Consider the following 21555-nt stretch of genomic DNA (forward strand, 5'->3'; position numbering starts at 1 on the left):
ACTGTCGGAAACGGAAAAAAATCGTCTTTATTCATTTGCTTCTCCGTTCGAAATTTTAATTATTTTAATTCATTACCACGACAAATTCTAGAGCAGGGTCATCAGGTCTCCCCGCTCAGAAAAATGAGAAAGCATTGGGAAGCATGGATGCACCGGAAATTCAACTATGCTTGGAGAGGATCAAAACAAGAGTTCTACACCAGAATCCTAGAGTAGATAGCTGAGTATGACTCCTTCAAGTAACTACGAATTGGCACAGGGAATCAAAAGGTTTATCATATTCAAGTCCTCCCTTTTCAAGATGATTGCAGTTTACAAACACTTTACACCCATAAAAAATTTCCAATAACCAATCTACAAATAAGATTATATACAGACAAATTGAAACTGTGCCCTCACACTGATTTTCTCTTCAAATATGAAGATGTTACCATGTCTCCAGTTTCCGCTATAACACCATAGTTGCTGAGTTGGAATTCCCTCGCGAGCTGGTCCTTTCCTTAACATGCATCTGTGCATGAGGTTCCCTTTTTGCTGCAGTTCTATTTGGAGTCTTGGAAGCTTGTACCTCGACACCTATTTTTTTTAGACAGAAACCCCTTTACAGTTTAACATGTCACACCAATAATAAGAAAAACAGAACAAGTAACTACAATTAAAAAAAAAAAAAAAAGATAAACTCGGTATTTTAAAATGCTTTTGGGTTTTTTAAATGCTTCTGGATAACAAGGTCTAGCTATAAAAGAAATGAGATGAACTTCAGTAGTTTGCATATTCCAAAACTCGTACCAAAGTAAAAATAGTGGCGCTGAAATTTTGCAGATCAAATCCTACAAAGAAAGCAGCTAATCAATAAAGTGCAAACTTACTATTGCTAGGCAGTGATAATCGCTTCTTTGCTTTTGGGTCAAGTTTTGCTGGTCTCTCCCTGGGATTGCTGTATGAACGGGGGCCTACAGCAGTAGGTCTTGAACTGGCTTCCCCAAGTGACTGCTCAAGTGGTGTCCGGGATTTTGATTTACCTGATACCGTACCAGATGTGTTAAATATGTTCGCGGACATGCTTGATGAGGAGCCACTCCCATCCGAATTGAATGGACCCATTCTATGATTCAAATTATTTGAATGAAGAGGCTTCTTGCCTGGAGGTTTGAGTTGTGCCTTTACTTCATTCTTTCCTTCAACTGACGTATTCTCAGAAACAGTGACACCATCTCTGAGGTTTATGTCAAGGAATCGGTTTTCCCAGGGACGGACAGCCATCCATCTCTCCAACCAGTTCCAACCCCAGTTGCTTCTATCTGGCTCAAAACCTTGAGGTGCATCCTGCTGCCTTGATCCTGCTTGCCACTGTTTAGAAAAAGAACACAAGGAACAACTACAATGTGAAAAAAGTTTTTAATCAGAAAGAACAAAGGAATGTATTTGAGAATTTCTGTTTTTTTTTTTCGTTTTGAATGGAGAGGTGAGAAGAATTAAAAGTAAAGTTCAAAAATAAGTTTGAAAGAGAGAGAAGAGAGAAGTAAAATGAGAACTGGGTTGCACACTTCAGATTCTGAATTCTTTTTGTGATAATAGAATATTATAAACCAAGATTCAAAAAAAAAGAAAATACAATTTAAACCAGAAACAGAATAAGCAGCCAACAGCAACAGTATTTACCATGATGCTTTGTTCATTACAGTTTATTTTCTCTTCTGCTTTTGTTATTCCCATTATCTTTTCTCTTTTTTAACAAATTCCTGATGTGATAGCCACTGAATAAGAAGTTTCCATACCTGGCAATTAAAATTTCACTTGAAGCTACAAGTTACTTAGCAATGCCTAAAATGCATTTCTTGTAATTTGGATACAACCAAAACAGAGTGGGAATTCTCCTTGCAAATATCAATCTAAATCTTCTAAATTAGGTAAAACATCACTTCAATGCATGTTCCGATGTTTGAGTGAAGTCCCATGCCAGCTGTCAACCTGAGTCTACGATATTTCAGGGCTTGGGACTAGCAGTTAACATAAACCAGCAGAGTTGGTATTATGGGGATGGATTTCAAACTACACAAAAGTATCATGTCATTCTGTATAAATATTTTATTTACTGTAATATATATTAGATGTTAATTTGTCTGCTTGAGCCAGACCCATCTATAAGAAGTCAGGTTGAGGTTAGGTTTATGGTAAAGAAATGATACCAAAGTTGAAGTTGGCTCTCAATGGGTTACGTTAGTGATTAGGCAAAGTTAGGACCAGGATTCAAAAAATATTCACTCTTCAATTAGGCTTGAGGTGATACCAAATAATCAAAAAGACCCAAGCTGCACCAGTAGCACTAGCATGGAATCAGGAAGCTTAAAACTCACATGGCAAAACAATTTTAAGGCCCCTGGACAAAGGTAGTAAACATTACCCAAAGCTTTACAAGAGATTCAGAATAAGAGGTTTTCCACAATAATAACCTGATGTGCAAGAGCATATGCCATTGCTCTCTCACGCTTTGCCGCTGCTTCTTGTCTCTTCAACAACTTGGCTTGAATTTCCTCCACAGATCCCACGCTATCACACCAACCCTCCTGCATCAGCAATCAAATCGAATGTAACAAACTTTTTATTAGGACATCCAGATTTCATTTGGAAGATACTAAAAGAGATTGATGACCTCTTTGAAGATTGAAACTAGAAAGTTATATGCATACCTTTCTTCATCTTCAGAAACAAAAAAATAAAACAAAACAAAAAAAAAAAAAAAGAGGAAAACCTTTCTTAAATAAAGAAGTAGCTATTTAGGGAAAGCATGGTTGTTTGAGTTGACCATTAAATATGGCCACTCATTTATGTATTTTAACCTCAATTTCTCGGACATGTGCCTCATGTGCAACTTGTTGCTGAAGCTTTTGTTGCACAAGCTGATTCTCCAGAGCCATTCGAACTCGTCTTGCTCTAACACGTGCCTGAACTCTAACTAAAGCTTGCATACAACGAAGTGTAATTGCAGCCTGTTTTCTAACAGCATGGCCCCTCACAAGAGCCTGAAGTCTGACCAATCCTTTCAAAGCTCGTAGAGCTCGCCTAGCCTGAGAAGCCAGATAAAAGTTCAAAGACTGATACCCAAAACAGTAGCAATCAACAGAACAATTCCTTTTGAATGACAGTACAAAAAAAATTAGAGCTATTTAGGCAATGTAAATTAGCTTAAAGATCTAAAGATATGCCTAAAGTTCACTTCCAAACATCAGAGAAGGATAGCAGTGCAAAAAAATGATGACTACTGGTTCCTAATGTGAAACTTTAGTAACAGGACAACCAAAGAAATGAGAGCTACTCAATCAATAACATTGGGAGATGCATAATGCTCATACACTCGTTGCAGTAAATAACAGTTATAGACTGAACAACATCACGAAACTGCTAGATTTTCTAACACAGGAAACATGAATGAAGAGAAAGACACCATTGCCAAACATATTGAGCTGATTAAAATAGTGGAAAAAATCCAAATGGAACAGTTATTTGGATCTTTCGTGTGTTGGAAATGGGAACAAGATCCTTTGCATGCAAAGAAGGGTCAATACCAGGAATGCTCGAAAGACAGTTTGGATGTATATGGCTGCCCTCTGCTCCTTAGCATGAAGTTCAATTTCAGAAGCGGTCTGAACATTGACTGAAGTAGAGGAAGAGGTTCCTGTATGGGAGCTTGATATAGTATCAACATCTCCAGCCGAGGGAGCATCATTTTGATGAACATTATCTTCAGCAACAGCACCATCAATATCAACAGAATTTTTTCTACGTTGTAAAAAATGACCACCAGTGGAAACTGCTTTCTGAATGTCAGAAAATAAATTATTTGAGATGCTAAAAAAATAAAAGCAATGGAAAATACAAATAAAAAAATTTATTGCAATGAAAAAGAAATTATAGGTCGAATTTCAAGTATATTAGTTGGCTAAGTAAAAAAAAAAAAAAATGAAAAAGCTAATGACAAACGTACAAGGAGGCATAATACTGTCTCACTCAATGAAAACACAATTCCATCCTCCCCTCCTAAAATATGCTTATTAAATCACAATTGAGACACCTTACAGATCAGAACACTGTTCCCTTAAGTGGGAAAAAGAATATACTCCTACACTATAATGGAAAATTAACTTCACTCCAAATACTACATTGTTAAATAAATACCATGTATCACTATATTTACCATGCTTTCACAGTTTATCCACTGGAGCATTTAACATGGTATTTTTTCAGGAAGACACTTAATAAATAAGATCAGATAAAACCAAAGTTACTGCTCAGATTTGGCCCTCATTATGCATATTTTCATAATTTTTCCTCTTGTCCTTCTATTCTAGATCTCAAATTTCTTTGTTTTCTTTATGTTGAAGCTGCATAACCAATTTCACCCCAAAGTTTCTATTTCTAGTTGTCATTCCAGTTTGACTTCAACCATAAGTAACCCCTTCAGAGAGCTCCTAGACTGTGGCATTATAATCATACCAGCTAATAGCTGGTTTGTTTTCATATGACGAATACCAGATTCAGTTGAAATAATTCTAAAATATGATCTTAGTATCTTTACAAAAAACATTATCTTATTAGGGAAAAATTGAATAATTCTGTTAAAAATGTTTGAATTATTCTCTGATAGTATGAAAGGGTCTAAAATATGACTTGAGTCACAAGATGAATGAAATAGTGAGGGAGAGTAGAGGTGTGAGGAGAGTGGACGATGGCTTAGATGCGACTGGCGGAGGACAGAGGAGCATTCAGGCGACAATTGAGCGGCTTTGTGCAGACGAGGTGCAGAGAGACAAACCAGCAGATCCCAGGATTGATGAAGATTAACAAAAAGTTTGAGCATGGAAGACAAGCAAGAAAGCCAAATCCAAGCAGCAGTGCTTGCACAGATATAAAAAGGAACTGTCGCCACCATTCAGGAGGATTTGTCCCGGTAGGGCAAGGCAATCCGAATCACAGTTAGGAACAACGAGAAGAGATCCTTTATCAGCATTCCGACCATTGCATCGTTGTATTTCCTGATCACTTTAGTAACCAACTCATTATTGAGGGAGACTCCAAGGTCGTTATTAGCTGGTGTGCCACTCTCCCCAACCCCCATTGGTGGCATTGGTATATTTTCCATGAAATTGTAGACATTTGTTCTCTTTTTTATTGTATTTGGATTCATGTTTCTCGTTAATTGATTCTCTTGCTAAGCAAGGAACCTTCCTCCACTCGCTTGTGTAAGGGAAGTGTTCCTTTCTTAGCATGTTGAGTTTTTTTGGCTTGTCATGAATATACTCACTTTTTCTCAAAATATAATAATAATAATCTTGAGCATTATACATATAAAAAAACTGAAAAACCAATTCGCATTATAATTATATTATAGTTTTATCGTCCCTCTTCTTATACGCTTAGATTTTCTGTTTTAAAAAACATGCTGGCATCTAGTTCGTTACAAGTGAAATGCCCAAAAAGTCATGCAGGATAAAAAGGAAACAAGGACCAAAACAATTAACATGACAAAAAAGCATGCAGGCCTACAAATCTGACACATCAAGAGAAGAAATGAGACAAGGTTCAGAAACTGGTACTCGAGGTGAAGAATCTCGAGGTTTGGAAAAGACTCATCATCTTTCCACTACATGCAGAATGTGGTAAACAAGTGATTCATTAATAAAATAGTGGAAAAAGGTATCAGCAGTAAACAGATCGAAACGGCTAAACAAGTGATTCATTTATTAAATAATTCAAAAAGTATCAGCAGTTCACAGATTGAAACCGAATTTAAATTCTTTTCAGTATAAGAGAGAAGGACACTGCCACTGTAAATAGCTCTCATAAAACATGTTAAGAGAACCATCAATTTCTGATGCATTTCAAATGAAAAGAAATCTATCCAAGGTCTTCACTACTCACATTATCACCCTTTTCTGATAATTTTGACTTTTCTGACTTTCTTAATCCAATCAAAGTTTTGAACCACTTTCCAGATGCACCCATTATGCCTGTCACTTTAGCATCACTTTCCCAACTCTGTGTCACTACCTGCCATGAAGATGATCCCAGCAAATCAATCATTTACAATCAATAATGACAAAAGAAGTTGATAAGAACATGAATGATTATGATGACCACATGAATTACTATAACTGATAGAGGAAAGAGACACAAAAAAGCAACATACAAAAAAATGGTTTGAAAAGTGAGGACCAAAGCTACTCGTTTGATAATAGCTAACACCAATACATATAAATTTTTTTGTATTTGGAATACTCATTTTTTTAGTAAGAGAATAAATAAATAGGAAGGAAGATTAGCTCCTAAACATTTCAAGATTGTTGAAATTAAGCTAGTTAATCCTGAAATTACTAGTCGAATTTAAAAGACCTCTCCAAATTAAGAAGTGCATGATCTTTCCAAGCCCAAATAAATGTGGGACAAATCTCTGACAACAAATTTTTCTCACTCACAAGCAACTAGCCTGAGATGTGAAGCACATTTACACCCATAGAATGCTATGACTTTTACTCACCAACACTCCCTCTTGCCTCCATGCCTAATCATATAACCTAGGCCAAAAAACATAGAACACATAGAGCACCAAAAAATAAAATAAAATAAAATCCACTGAAAAAAAGGTGGCTTTCAATTAATTCCAATAATATCATGAATTTTTTAAATTTTTTTTAAATGATGCTGAATTTTATTATGAGAGCTCAAACGAGCAGATTACAAGAGGGGAAGCCTTCCCAAACAATGCGAGATTGCTGGGAGGTTCCGGATTTTGCCAATTTATCATGAATAATAACATGAATTTGAGCTTATTCCTTTCAAAATGACTAGTAAAACTTAGGACACCTCTACCAATTAACATATATGTGATGTTTCAAGGCCAAACCAATGTCAAGTTATTCTCTCACAATACCTTCTCTCACTCTCAGCGACTAGTTTGAAACATAAATATGTGTACAGTCACAAAATGGTCGGACCTTTTACCCAGCAACAAAGACCAAAAACAAGAATGAGTAAGGGGATGAGAGTTCCTTATAACAAGATGTAATCAAGAAAGGATGAATCAGCCTAGAGTTTGTCGATGTCATAATTCCATTCCACAAAATGATTACGTCTTCAGAAATGCCTTCAAGGAAGGGCACAAGGAAGACATGACGAAGATGATAACAATGGCTGAATCACCTTAAACTACACATTGTCTTGGCAAGGTAACTTTATAAAGCCTTCATGCATGCAAGAGATCCTTCACTTTTGCCTTGGCTAAAACTGTTTCCCTCGTGAACTTAAATAGTAGCAAGCCCAAATACAAAGTGATCAAAATGGTCCCTCCTAAATCCGAAGTCCATCACCACCTCAATAAACTCGTCAAACTATGCACAAGGACTTCGGTTATACTTCTACACATATATTACCATATAAAAGTGCTTTTTTAAATCTAACTAATTTGTATTCACTTCAATTGATTAAATAATAAGCAGTAAGTAAAAGATCCCTCCAAAAGGTCTTAAAAACTTTCAACAAAAAATGCTTCTATGCTTCTAATGACAGTTTTTATGTTTGCCCACTCCATTTTGATGAGTGTGAACACAAGAAGTTTGATGGCCCATGACAAATACAAAAAGCATTGAATTCTTTTTCACATATTGTAAGGTATTATTAGATAAAAAAATAAAAATACTAGAACATAGATGATGGGAATCAAGAGTTCCAAGAAAGTACAAGGAAGAAAAAGAGAAATGTGGCTATTTGGCTCAATGAGGAGTCCAAGAATTGAGTTTTATTAGTTAGTAGGTTCAAGAAATTGGGTGGGTTTTAATATTTTTACTTTCAATGGGGTATGTTTTAGTTAAACTTTGTCTTGGCCCATAAAAATTAATTAGTTTTATTTTAAATCTTTGTTTTTTAGCTTAATGGACACTTATGAATGAAATTCCAGAATTATGTTTTTCGGATAAAAAGTTATCTCTCTCTCTTGGAATCAGGTTGATGCCGCCTTTTCCCCTTCTGTCACTGCTTTTCTCTTAATCTTTGCCTTCCAAAGAAATTCTTCTTTCGTTGTATTTTCATTCCAGTTCTATTTCACCAAGAAAGAAATCATTTTTTTTCACTGTAGCATGGAACTGCAGCAAACCCTAACCTTCTTTTCTTCAAATTTCAGAACTTTCTCTTCAATTTTATGATTGTTTGTTTCAATTGCAGCATCTCTATTAGTTTTCACATACATCTTTAGTTCTTTCATCAAAATTTGTATTTTATTTGTTTAGATTGCCTAAATCAAAGTAAGACAAACCTGAAAAATTGCATCTTTTTTCATTTCCTAACCTGCTTTGAGCCTTTTCTATCTTCATTTTCCTTTTTCCTCCTAGATTTGTTAAGAACTTTCATCCTTAAGGTATTTTTCCTTTAATTAGTGCTTGTTATGCATGTATATAGTGAATTTAATATATTTTCTTTGTACATTTTCATTGTTTAAGTTTATTTTCTTATGGTGATAGCATACATTTAGCTTACCCTATGTCTTGGCTTGTTTAGTCACAACCTGTGAGACCTAATGCAGCACCTATTAGAAACCTAGAACCTGAAGTCCTTGTTGTCCTACATCAATAGTTGTTGTTATTTCTAGATAAAATGTTTTTAGTACATAAAAGAGATCCTCTCAGTCTTTCTGTAATTAAATCCAGGTAAAGTACTATCCCAACCAACTCTCAGCACAACATGGACCCCAAACATCAGATTGGAGAACCCATTCAAAAACAAATTAAACTGGAAAAGACCAAAGCAAGTGTTACTCCCCTCATTTAATTATGTATAAAAACAGATCTAGGATGTTTTACCTAGTTTGCAAGCCCCACATTCAAAGACTGACACACTTATTAGGATGAACTAAACTTCTCTTCTCTGTTGAAGGATACCAAAACGAAGATGTCATTGAAAAGGAGCCAGCATTTAAAAAAATAAAAAATGAGCACTGCAGACTTTGATGTCTTTTGAACATGAGTAACAATTACATCCAGATGATACAACCTATTTTCATCATACCCTCCACCAATCGTCCTTTTGTGTGACGGCATTCAAGAAAATACATAGAAAGAGAGAAAGTTATTACAAAATTGAGTGTCTAAATTAACTGTTTTTTTTTTTTAATATGGTTAGATGACTTTTTTTTTTTGAAAGTTGATTACACACACAAACACACACACACACACACACACACACACACACACAAACACACACATACACACACACACACACACACACACACTCACACACACACAGAGACCACCCCCTTAACCTTGGTGACTAGAACCCAAGACCACACATTAAAACACCCCCAAGTGGCCTTTGAGCCAAAGGCCCAAGTCATGATTACCAGGTTTATTGATAATAAACTCACAAAAACATTAGGAAAAATAAACAAAAATAAGGAGACAGATGTAATAGCTCAAACTACACCTTCTCTAGACACTACAGAAGTGCCTTATAAGCTAAAACACTCTACCAAAAGGATTAATGGCTGATGTCACAGACTTCTCAACCTACATGAAACATGAAAAGGCATTGCTTAGAAAAGGAATATCAACAATTGCCATATAGTTTCAGATTCGGAACCCAAACGTCACATAAATTTAAGCCACCGACAATTTCTTCAGGTTACTTATAAACAATCAACTGCGGTTATATGCCTTTAAGGCAGCCTTAACATTCACTTACACTCTTATCACCTCAACTGAAACACGAGGTACACATATGAGCCACTGAATAAAGACACTTTAACCAAACAATAGTTGAAATTTAGTTTGCATTGATAAGTAGTAGCTACATAGTTGTTCTCTTCATGATCATCTCCAATTTTGTCCTACCTAGTTTTGTTGCACATCTATTTAACATAGTCATCTTCATCACCTCCAACTTTCATAGACAATGCCTCTTCCCCACCAATCATTCGAACCATAATACCTAATCAACCAAATATTCGTCTTGTACAACACTATTTCACTAACTAATTGATTATAATTGAGTTTAGTAATAGATCACAATTGACTTACTACTGATTTAAAATTTATAGGATCTGCATCTACCTATAACTCCTTGAAACCCTTGATGATCTTTATCACCAACACCAAGCCTTTTCCAACAGTGTTAGGACCAGCTTCATGGGCCTTACCTCCATGTTGAATTCATATTGATGATAAAAAATTCCTTAATACCATTTTAAAAGCACCCATAAAAATATTGAACTAATAGGATCATGATTTATCCACTTTCTTCTGACTCCAAAATTTTGAGCCTTTAATAAGAATACCTTGAAGATTTCACAAAAGCTCCATCTTTCTGCTCACCAATATATCATACACTTAATTTAGAAATTATGATAAAATAATTTCACAATGAAATGGTAAGACAGATAAAGAAGGAACTAAAAGTGAAAAAAGAAGAATAAAAGTGGGCAAGTGGAAATACTAGAGAAGTCGACAGGAGAACAAAACTTCAAGAGGAAGAGTTGTGAAGAAAGCTGACAGGGGTTGATCTAATAATATAATCCAATCAACCTCCAACTGCATTTAGATCGATTAATTAAGTCATGATTAAATTATACCTTTAATAAATATTCACAATTATGAAGCAAACTTTCAATTCAACAAAAAGTTAGAATTCGTTGTTAAAACAAGTTTAGTGACAAGTAACATATAAAAGCATTAAATATGAGGCCAGTTTCTTACCAAAATAACAAGGCAAAGATCAAAGGCCTCTTCCCAACTAATTAGTATAGATCTTTTCAAGCCCAAATCAATGTTTGATTATTCTCCCTTACACACAACTCTCACTCTCAAACAACTAGTTTGAGAGTTAGAGCATGTGTATGCATAAACTGAGGATTTTTTTTGCCACGAAACTCCCCCTTATATCCAAGCCTAAATCGTCAACCCAGCTGAAGTCATGGAGAACTTACACACGTGAGCTAAAAAAACAAACGCAAAGGTCACACAGAGCACAAACATTAGCATGGTTTGGCCCTGATACCAAGTGAAAGTTGGGTCAAGGTCCTCCCAAAATGACTAGCCTAAGTAAGGAAACTTCTTTAAAATTAATAAGCAAAGGATTGTTTTATGCTCAAACCAATGTGGGACTGTGCTCTCACACCAACTCTCACACTCAGCCAACTGGCCTAAAATGTGAAGCATGGGTAGAATTATAGATTGGTGGACTTTTTAGCCATCAGCAAGAAAATGGTTGGCTGTAACATAGATAGAAGTGAAGAGAAAATAACTGAAAGAAGTCAAACTAACAATCAAACGAGAAAATTATAGAGCAAAATGGTAGAATAAAGTTCGCTTTATAGTCCCCTAGATACTCGCGGTAATGGATGACAATTATAAATCTCGAGGAGAGATATATTAGACTTCCAACTTCTTGTAGAGTAAAGTTTTTTGTGTTTATTTCTCTCAGAGAAGTTGCTAAGTTTAAAGAAAGCTTGTCAGGAAAACTTTTTGACAATGTTATTTCACTAGTGTTAGACAAAGATCCCAACAACCATTTTTGTACTTGTTTCTTCTTGGTATGGCTGATTCCTCGTCTCCCATGAGAATAGCACAAGATAAAAACAAAACAAACAAAACACAGTTTCCTGTACATTGGAAATGTATGCATTCATCTTAACAACTTTTCTACTAAACATTCAATCAGAAGGAAACAATTTGAAGAGGAGGCTGGATCAATACTTGAAAAATAAACTGCACAATGAGATGGATTATGATAAATTGAAGGACAATACCAGGGAATTGGCAAGGGAAGATTAACCAAAAAGTTCAAAGTTAACTAACAAAACAAGTCTACCTCTAGCAGTTTAATCTGTTCTTTATATCGGATCACTGTCAAACTAAATCATACTTCTTGGGCTTAAAATTTTTGGCCGCTTTTTTTTCTGGCTATATTGCTAATGACAGACATATACAAAAGAATAAAGCAGACCGATCATGCTTTGGGAAACAAAAGCCTTGGATAGTTCGGCCATGCTACTTCTCTAGTTTCCTCAAAGGCAAGCACAGACGAAAATTTTCAGATCACATAAACAGTCCTATGAAGTAACAGAAGTAATCCTTAAATGAGAAATTAATTCTTGAACACCCAAACATATACATGAACTTGCCGTACCACCGAACCGGTTAAGCCTACAGAACAGCCCCAGGACCATATGAGAAAAGAGAACTCCGGTATCATATAAAATTCAAGTACCGACAGAGCAACACATAAATGACTCCATTCAACTCGTATGCTTCTTGCGACACGGTATTAATAACAAGTGAAACGGTACACCTCAAACACCGTCAGACTGCAAATATACATGTCTTAATTACCATAAAAGCTGACGACGTTGTGGCGATGGTCGAACTCAGTAAGAGAGCGTATGAAAATAGAAACAGCCGACATCAGAACCCAACCCAACAAACAAAACCACGATCTAAACACGAGAGACCAAGACCTGCAAGTCGGTAATATCGGAAGAACTACAAAATCGAAATCAAACTTAAATCTAAATAAACCCCCAAGGGTCGGATAGCGCAATTAGAGAAGGGGAAACTCGGGAGATGAATATAACTCACTCGATGAGAACGCGCAGTCCATTTGCCGAGGAGAAACACAAAATGAGAGATCAGCAGAGGAAGCCGACGATCAAAGGAGAAAGCGAAAACATGGAACCAGTAAAACTGTGAACCTCCCTTATCTGATATTCCAAAATGGGTGTCTATGGCCGGTTGAGAGAGAAATCCGCGTTTTGACTTACTCCCAGTTAGTCTTTCTTCGTCATCCTGGTTTCCAGGTGTGGCAGAAAAAGTCCCGAAAAGAGACCACAGCTTATTCTTGTGTTTTCTACTCTTCCACTTCCATTTGTCTTCTATTGTGCTGCCTTCTCCGTCTGTCTGTTTATTTTTCTCGCTTAAAAGTAAAAGCACCCAGTGTTCCAAACAGATAAAAGTCTAAGCGAGCGAGAGACGCAGCGATACTACTGGTCACTGGTAAATAATGTTCACCCAAACACAGATAGTGGTCAGCACGACGCAGAGGAATTAGACGCTAACGTGAGCGTATGGCGCATTTCTCAACTCACGGACCAGCAAAATAATATTATATATATGCACGTGCTTAGAGGCACAGCGGTTTTTCGTATGTTCGCGCCTCGCATTTTATATACGAAAATGATCGGGATGGTCTTGCGCGCGTGTGACAAATGAATGAAACGTGTCCAATGTGGACACTTCTCGTATTTATGACCGGGATGACGTATTTGAAGGGTATATTTATATGCATTTCTATAGTCTCTTATATGTGCATGAGGTAGTCTTATTACAATGACTAGTCTCTGGCTCTAGCTTGGGTCAGGCAGACTTGTGTGGAGTGACAACCGTGGCACAAGGTCAATGAAAAGAATGGGAGGAGATTCAAGTCCCCTCCCACCTCTTTCTAGTGAGACGAGCCACCCTCTCCCCTTTTCCAATTTTTCAATTGTACACTACACACAAAAAATAGAAAATATATATTTTAAAACAAATTTCACCTACTTATGTACATTTGGCAATTTCAAATTATTTATTTATTTATTTATTTGCTTGTTATAGTTCGTGGTTGAAAAAAATAGGTGCAGTTTAGAGTAGGATAAATGAGCAAAGTAACCCAATTGTGAAGATATGTGTGATTTTTTTTTTTTTTTATCATTTAGTTGTATGGATTTATTGAATAATTTTAGTTTAGTAAATCTCATTGTAGTTGAGTCGATATCACTCGTTTTAGCTCGCTTGATGTATATACAATCATCTTTTTAAAATAAAATACAAGATTAAACATATTTGTGCATTCCAAAATTAATTATTTTATTTATTTTTGACTTGTCAATTTATAGAATTTGGAACGGTCTCTTTACATATATAATCATCATCTCCTATCAACGAAATTTCTCCAACTTTTATTGATTTGTCTTAATTCACAATAACTTGCACGCCTTGAAAATACATATTATTACTATTACTTATTTGAAAGTGTCATTTGTTCTCATTTTAAAGTTTATGAATATGTGTATGAATTTTAATGTTAGATATGTTTTTATTATTGGAGCTATGTATAGTAGTGCACCTAACTTGGTCACTACATTGTTAGTTGATATATTGGTTGAAGAAAAACTAAAGATTTATATAGATTTAAATAGGGTAAAATAAAAAAATTAATCTAAATACATATGCTTAACTTGGTCATGTAAATCTAATTTTTTTTCTTATTTAATTATATTTATGAATTTAAAGTATTTAAGAATAGGTAAAATCTCAAAATCTAAAGAGTCCAATTACGTTGACGGCCACCGGTTGGACGGGGCCCGCTGCGACTTTCCCACTCGCGCGAGCCACCATGCCGGTCGCCCAATTTTGACCCCGCACTCCTCATTCCGCAGTCCGCTTTTCGAACCATCTAGAACCACATCCTCGTCGGTCCGATCAACAATTGACGGCCACAATAGCTTTCGAGTCCAGAAAGAGGAGCAGGCATTCCAGATTATTCGCCTCGTTCCGCTTCCATCGACGGTCCGCAACGTGGCGTTGTCCCTTCTAACGAATCTGACCGTCAATCTCCACGACGATCTCACTAGTCCTTCCTATAAATTCGTCCCTGACGAAGGACAGGCCTCTACGTTCGGCATCTCGGCTTTTTTCTGAAGCCGACAACGCCGGTAGTTGGTGTCTTTCTTCCCTAACTCTGCCTCTCCGGTGTTGATTCGTTTTGTTTCCGTCGATCTCGATTGAGATTCTGGGGGTTCGATCTGCTCTTCCCGTATCTGTACAGCATCATCGGGTCGAAATCGCTGGTTCAAGATGTTCGGTCGGGCGCCTAAGAAGAGTGATAACAACAGGTACTATGAGATTCTCGGGGTTTCTAAGAATGCCTCGCAGGATGATTTGAAGAAGGCGTATAGGAAGGCGGCCATTAAAAATCATCCTGATAAGGGAGGGGATCCTGAGAAGGTAACGGTACTTTGATGCCTTACTTGTTTTTTCGGTTCTTGTTCATTTGCTGTGATTTCGTACCTGGTGGATGATCGTTATGGATCTCGTGGTTGTTTATATATATCAAGCTTTATGGAGGCTCTGACCGTGGTATTCTTTTTTGATTTCGATTCTGGGAACGTTATATGCTTTTTTCTGGGCTTCTTCTTTTGTCTCTTACGATTGCTATTATTTGCAGCTGCTACCTTTATTAAATGCTAGTGCGATTTCTTTCTCAGTGAAATTATCAGGAAAACAATTCAATTGTAACTTGATGTCCTGTTCGTCTTTGGATATTTTTTGAGAAAATCGTGCCCGTTTAATTGCCGTACTTATGTACATGTATTATCCGTTGTTTGTAAAATTATTGGTCATATTTGAACTAGTCTTCTTTTGCTGAAGGAACAAAACTTCGTACCATCACATAGAAGGAAAATTAGATGAACCGAAGAAAAAAAAAATAGAGGTCCCTTTAGGTAAAGGTGAATCTTTTATAGTGTTTGTACCCGGTGAATCTTTTGTTTAGTTTTATGAGTTGAAGTTTTAGAATTGTGCCTTGTTCTTACCAGTCTTCTTTTGCTGAACGAACAAAACTTTATACCATTACATAGAAGGAAATTTAGATGAACAGAAGGAAAATTAGATCAACAGTAGAGTTCCCTTGAGGTAAAGGTGAATCTTCTGCTTAATTTTATGAGTTGAAGTTTTAGAATCGTGCCTTGTTCTTAACATGTTATGAACCGTCCTGCGACTTCTTGTGACTTAATGTATCTCCTTATATGATATGCAGTTCAAAGAGCTGGCCCAGGCGTATGAGGTACTGAGTGATCCTGAGAAACGTGAAATATATGATCAGTATGGAGAGGATGCTCTCAAGGAAGGAATGGGTGGAGGTGGTGGCGGTCATGACCCGTTTGATATATTCCAATCCTTTTTCGGAGGCAACCCATTTGGAGGTAACTGACTATACTTTTATTGTTTCCGTGTCATACTGATGACACACTTGTTTTTCTACCTTTGTCTTCGGCTAGTTTTTTCTTTTTATTGATTATTGTTTATTTTTATTTTTCTTGGTTTTTTCAAGAGGGATATACTGTTGTTTCTTTTTATTGATTACTGGGTGTTGAAATTTTTATGTTGATACAATAAATGAATCAGGAGGTGGAAGCAGCAGGGGCAGAAGACAGAGGAGAGGAGAGGATGTGATACATCCTCTGAAGGTGTCCCTTGAAGAGCTATACAATGGGACTTCAAAGAAACTTTCACTTTCTCGCAATGTGATCTGTTCCAAATGCAAAGGGTAAACTAGAGTGAATTGGAAATGCTAGCAAAAAACATTTGTTACGAAGTACATGTGACTTGTATTTATAAATTGTTGGTACATCTGCGGCAGGAAGGGATCAAAATCGGGTGCATCAACAAAATGTGCTGGCTGTCAAGGGTCTGGAATGAAAGTGTCTATCCGGCATTTGGGCCCTTCAATGATACAGCAGATGCAGCATCCTTGCAATGAGTGCAAGGGAACTGGGGAGACTATAAATGACAAGGATCGATGCCCGCAATGCAAAGGTGAGAAGGTTGTTCAGGAGAAGAAAGTGCTCGAAGTCCATGTGGAGAAGGGTATGCAAAACGGCCAGAGGATCACCTTCCCGGGAGAAGCTGATGAAGCGGTACATTGCTCTTGTTTGTTATATTAGTTATACTTATTTCTAGTAGTATGCTCTTATCTTGTGTACCCTGGCATTCTTTGATGTTCATGTCTTTGCTAAGTGCTCACTGAGTTATATACCTCGAAACTTGCAGCCCGACACTGTTACAGGTGATATCGTCTTTGTCCTACAACAAAAGGAGCACCCTAAGTTCAAGAGAAAGGGTGACGACTTGTTCGTAGAGCATACCCTTTCGCTCACCGAGGCCCTTTGCGGCTTCCAATTTTTATTGACTCATTTGGACAATCGACAGTTATTGATCAAATCCCAACCCGGTGAAGTAGTCAAACCTGGTAAGTAAATAGCCTTTTATGTTGTCTGTAAGTTGTTGAACCTGCTGTACATGATTACTGATAGCAATTGTTGCATGTGGCAGATCAATTCAAGGCTATCAATGACGAAGGAATGCCAATGTACCAGCGACCTTTCATGAAAGGGAAGCTTTACATCCACTTCACAGTCGAGTTTCCGGATATGTTATCGCCAGAACAGTGCAAGGCCCTGGAGAGCGTTTTACCTCCGAGGACTGCGACCCAGCTTACGGACATGGAGCTAGATGAATGTGAGGAGACGACTTTACATGATGTGAATATCGAAGAGGAGATGCGCAGGAAACAGGCGCATGCTCAGGAGGCCTACGAGGAAGATGACGATTCCCACGGTGGCGCACAGAGGGTGCAGTGTGCCCAGCAGTAGAAGCCAGAGATTGCTATGTAGAAGACATGAATTTGAATTTGAACCGGTCGAAAGGATTACTATCGTAATGTAGGTCGTAAAAACCCATATCAGTGTGCTCATCTTTTCGAAAACCATACGAGTCATTTTTGTTGAACACTGATAGAAAAGAAACAAAGTCTTGAGTTCTATCTATCTTATTAATGGTGTCTGCAATGTTGATAAAGTTATTTGTTCATGTCTTTTAAATCACGGGGGTCGAGGGTACAGGTGGAGCTGAACGTTAGACGTATAAGCTAAGAAAAAATTTCTGTTTTTGAGTGTCTTGTCGGAAATATGATTGGAATTTGGTAGATTTGATTGTAATTATTAAAAACTTAATTTACTTAAATCTCTTTATTTGTATATATTATGAAAGTAATTATTTTAGCATTGTAAATGTTTTAATCCTACAAACTGTTATAAGGTCATTTATAAGTATTTATTTTCTCAGAAGCTGTCAACTTAATAATTGAAATTTCGTGGATATTTAAAATTTTATAATTGGTATTTAATGTTTATTTTTTATATACGATACTTCATATTTACTGTTTAATAAATGATTCATATACTCTTTTCATTAAAGCGTTTGGAGCTTGCAGAAAAGACGAGAGAGCTTCAACAGAAAACAGGCACAAAGAGTTGAGGGGAAACAGAAGAAGGGGACCCTCGATTTTCGCCGTAGAAGATGAACAATTTGAGATGCAGCAAAGAGAGCTTTCAAAGAAAGTGTCCACCACTGCGGGAGTCCGCAATCAGATGAGAGAACATATAAAGATATACAACAATTGATGAGCTGTAAACAGCAGGGAGAAGACGAGTCCAGAGGGCAACAATAGTTGTCCGGAGGAGCGAAGTGAAGCACTTCTCTCTTACAAAACATTTGCAGTTGCGATCATCGGCTAATAAATACTTTCAGCACAAGATCCGCACGTCTTGGAAGCAAAAAGCAGCGCACATGTGCATTTGGGAGTTGGGTTCAACTGAGCACGATTAGCTAAGCAACTTCTTTCGCATCCACCTAGCAACAACATGTTCTACTCCTCATTTACAGGAAGGAGCCTCCCAATTTCTGAGGTAACATATATGGTCAATTTGTCAGTCACTAGTTGACAACATTTTTGTCCTGTCCTCGATCTTCTGGTTTTTTCACAGAGGAATTTATTGAGGAGAAGACAAAGATTACTCTTTCCGCGGGAAACCTGTACTCCTGTCTGCAGTAGATTATACTTTTTGTTTTTCTTTTTTCTTCAGTGTTCTGGCGAGGAGAATTCCTTCAGATTCATTGTCCATGATTTATGCATTTTACCTACTGAAGGACCCCACTTGAATGCTCATCTCTCTCTCTCTCTCTCACTCTGAACGTGAACCAATGATTCGTAGGGCTGCGTCACTGCGTGGAAAACAATTTCATCTCTCTCTCTCTCTCACTCTGAATGTGAACCGATGATTCGTAGGGCTGCGTCACTGCGTGGAAAACAATTTCATCTTTAATTGCAAGAGTACTCTTCCCAGCAACTTTGACCGATATGGTTGATTACGGTGAGAGACATTTTATTCGGTTTTCTGTGTGGCTTTAGACGTGCACAACATGCCAACTCCTCCCTTCGAGGTGAAAAAGAGACTAGTGCCCCTTTTCATCCTCGTTTATGTTCTTCACATCAAGGGTTTATGAAGACTGGCACTAGAGAGAAGAAAAGTGTACTATGAAACATTCCTCCCAGACTGAGATTCGCTTGTTTAATCTTCACATCACCATGAAGCATTTCAAAAAATATATGCATACCTCAGTTACCTATTACAGAGTAGGTCTCTCTGGATATATCTGTCATCTGGAAGCAATGGTAGGGACGACGGAGGGAGCAAAAGATGCAATCAAAGAGCCAGAAAGGGTCTCGTTCATGGGGACGATACTCTGTTAGCCGAATTTCCGGTTCAGTGGTTCCCATTTCCCTAAACGTATGTAATGTGTATACTTATTGTATAATCCATAAGGTAATATTAAATCACAAATAACGTTCAGTGTAGTTCTCAAACAAGGAAAGGAGAGTCTGAAAGAGACGTGGAGAATAATTAATGCTATATTTGTCATGAAGTTATTGAGGTCAACGGTTTTCTGTATATCTTATGTGTATGTATGGATCAATACTTCTTCCTCAAGAGGGGTTGTGCACCTTGCTAGCTTCGTTTCAAATCTCTACCACTCCTCCACCCTTGACATTCCCAAACCTTTGACCATCTACCTCCCTTGAACTTCCTCCATCTTCACGTTCCTAGACATATCCGCCCATGGCCGACCAGTTCTTCCTTGTCCAGCCCCCTTCACCACTGCCTCCCCCACCACCACTACCACCCCTGTACTTGAATCAACCCCCAGATTCAGAGGTTGCAGCAGCAGCCATGAACACAACTTGGGTTGGATCTTCTGGGATGTTTGGTTCAGACAAGATGAATGGCTTTGGCTATGGCATTGGTGTTTCTGTGGGTGTCCTTATCCTCATCACTACCATCACCCTTGCCTCTTACTACTGCACCAGGCCTCATCAGCCTCCCCCATCTCACCACACTCCGGATGTCCATGTTACGCCAAGTCAGCAACCAATGCCTGATTTAGAAGCTGGCCTTGATGAAGTGACCCTACTGACCTACCCCAAGCTTCTCTACTCTGCAGTCAAGCTCCAGAAGAAGGACACTACTGCTTCTTGCTGCTCCATTTGCCTTGCTGATTATAAGGACAGTGATTTGCTACGGTTGCTGCCAGACTGTGGGCACTTGTTTCATCTCAAGTGTGTGGATGCTTGGTTGCGCTTGCACCCTACTTGCCCCATATGTCGCATGTCACCCACGCCCAGTCCTCTACCCACCCCTCTGGCATCAGCTCGTGTGTGAGGCAGACAGAAAGAGATGCTGAACAGGATACAGGATGCTGTATAATCTCCATTCATTTACACCAGCAAGTAGCCTTATCATGATAATTCTTTTTTTTTTTTTTTTTTTTTTTTTTTTTGGTAAATCAACAATGTTTTGTATCTTATATGACAAGAAATCACACTGAGCTTTGTATAAGATCCTTGCGAGTAATGATGATGATTTATATTCATGACATCTAAGGAAGTGCTCTCAAGTACTGGATGCATAAAAACCAAAATATCTCAATATAATTTGTACAAAACAATGAAATTAGCAGCCCAAAACTGCACAGACCTCCAAAGATATACAATACAGGGAGAACCCAAAGCAGCAATGAGACCTACATTCTGTAGCCATCATGCATGTACTAGTAATATTGTCTTACCTGATAGTAAAATCTGTCAGAAGACCAAAACTAGTGAAAAAAGGATACACCTATTCAGCTCTGGTAAAAAAGTGCAGAAGAACTTGATGGAAAGAGAGCCAATGTAAAATCTCTAACTGCCAAACAGCTTAAATAATAATTTGCCATTACCTGTCGGGAACCTCTCAGTAAAACCCTTTGGCAGGTATGGAGCAAGTTTAAGAGGAGGGAAAGTTTGCCCTTGGTTCCTGATGGCTCCCAGTGGAGAACAGTTCTTATTAAAGGAACCTCAGTTAGGGTTTATCAAGGTGTTTGGCAGACTGAACTCCAGCCAGGAGTTCAAAGAAAAATGGCCTATGGACAGAGGTTCTATGAGAAGGACTCCCATAGACGCAGGGCCCAAACAGTACCTAAGGAGCTTTGCAGTTGTTACATCCATACAGGTTCACCTCCAAATGATCCTTGTGGCTAAGTATATCTCCACACCATGCTTACCTAAAATCTATGTTGACGCTAATTATTCTTCTAGGACCTTTCCCCCACTAGCAAATCAAGACTAAGATGTCTGTCAACAAGTGAAGGACTGCCAGCATTGCTGTGAGGATAATGGAAAATTAGTTTGTTGATTTCTAGGGCCAAGACATACACATAAGAGATCTCAAGGGATCGAGAGAAGAGAAGAACTCTAGCTCTTGGGAGAGAAGAGAGAAGAAACCAATGGAGAGAAAGAAGAGGAAAAGAAAGAGAAGTGTATGGACGAATTTGAGCCAAGAGGAAAAGGCTTGAATGCTCTACCCCATGCCTTGAGGTTATA

General features: G+C 37.7%; 3 protein-coding genes across 5 annotated transcripts; 2 read left to right on the plus strand and 1 right to left on the minus strand.

Annotated features, from left to right (window-relative positions):
- Positions 1-239: 239 nt before the first annotated feature.
- Positions 240-12899, minus strand: LOC137948261 (protein IQ-DOMAIN 5-like). 3 transcript variants are annotated; one of them, XM_068794281.1, is made up of 8 exons: positions 12372-12463; positions 5920-6048; positions 3567-3818; positions 2841-3068; positions 2454-2567; positions 1143-1350; positions 870-1022; positions 240-576 (listed from the first exon to the last, which is right to left on the minus strand). In XM_068794281.1, the coding sequence occupies exons 1-8, from the start codon at positions 12372-12374 to the stop codon at positions 449-451; spliced, it is 1215 nt and encodes a 404-aa protein (XP_068650382.1). In that variant the 5' UTR covers positions 12375-12463; the 3' UTR covers positions 240-448. The 3 variants fall into 3 exon arrangements, with proteins under 3 accessions (XP_068650382.1, XP_068650381.1, XP_068650380.1); XM_068794280.1 differs by lacking the exon at positions 12372-12463 and adding an exon at positions 12618-12899 and having other exon boundaries at positions 870-1350; XM_068794279.1 differs by having other exon boundaries at positions 870-1350.
- Positions 12900-14701: 1802 nt separating this feature from the next.
- On the plus strand, positions 14702-17743 carry LOC137947842 (dnaJ protein homolog). The gene is made up of 6 exons (XM_068793644.1): positions 14702-15023; positions 15835-16000; positions 16203-16344; positions 16438-16714; positions 16848-17046; positions 17130-17743. Exons 1-6 carry the CDS (start codon positions 14874-14876, stop codon positions 17447-17449), a joined length of 1254 nt encoding a protein of 417 aa, XP_068649745.1. The 5' UTR covers positions 14702-14873; the 3' UTR covers positions 17450-17743.
- Positions 17744-19867: 2124 nt separating this feature from the next.
- Positions 19868-20356, plus strand: LOC137948379 (RING-H2 finger protein ATL70-like). The gene has a single exon (XM_068794463.1). It carries the CDS (start codon positions 19868-19870, stop codon positions 20354-20356), a length of 489 nt encoding a protein of 162 aa, XP_068650564.1.
- The last annotated feature ends 1199 nt before the right edge of the window (positions 20357-21555 follow it).

The sequence above is a fragment of the Aristolochia californica genome, unplaced genomic scaffold (assembly GCF_029961685.1).
Source record: "Aristolochia californica isolate CCGP_79_NKW_82.1479 unplaced genomic scaffold, dmAriCali1.0.hap1 SCAF_13, whole genome shotgun sequence".
Lineage (NCBI taxonomy): Eukaryota > Viridiplantae > Streptophyta > Magnoliopsida > Piperales > Aristolochiaceae > Aristolochia > Aristolochia californica.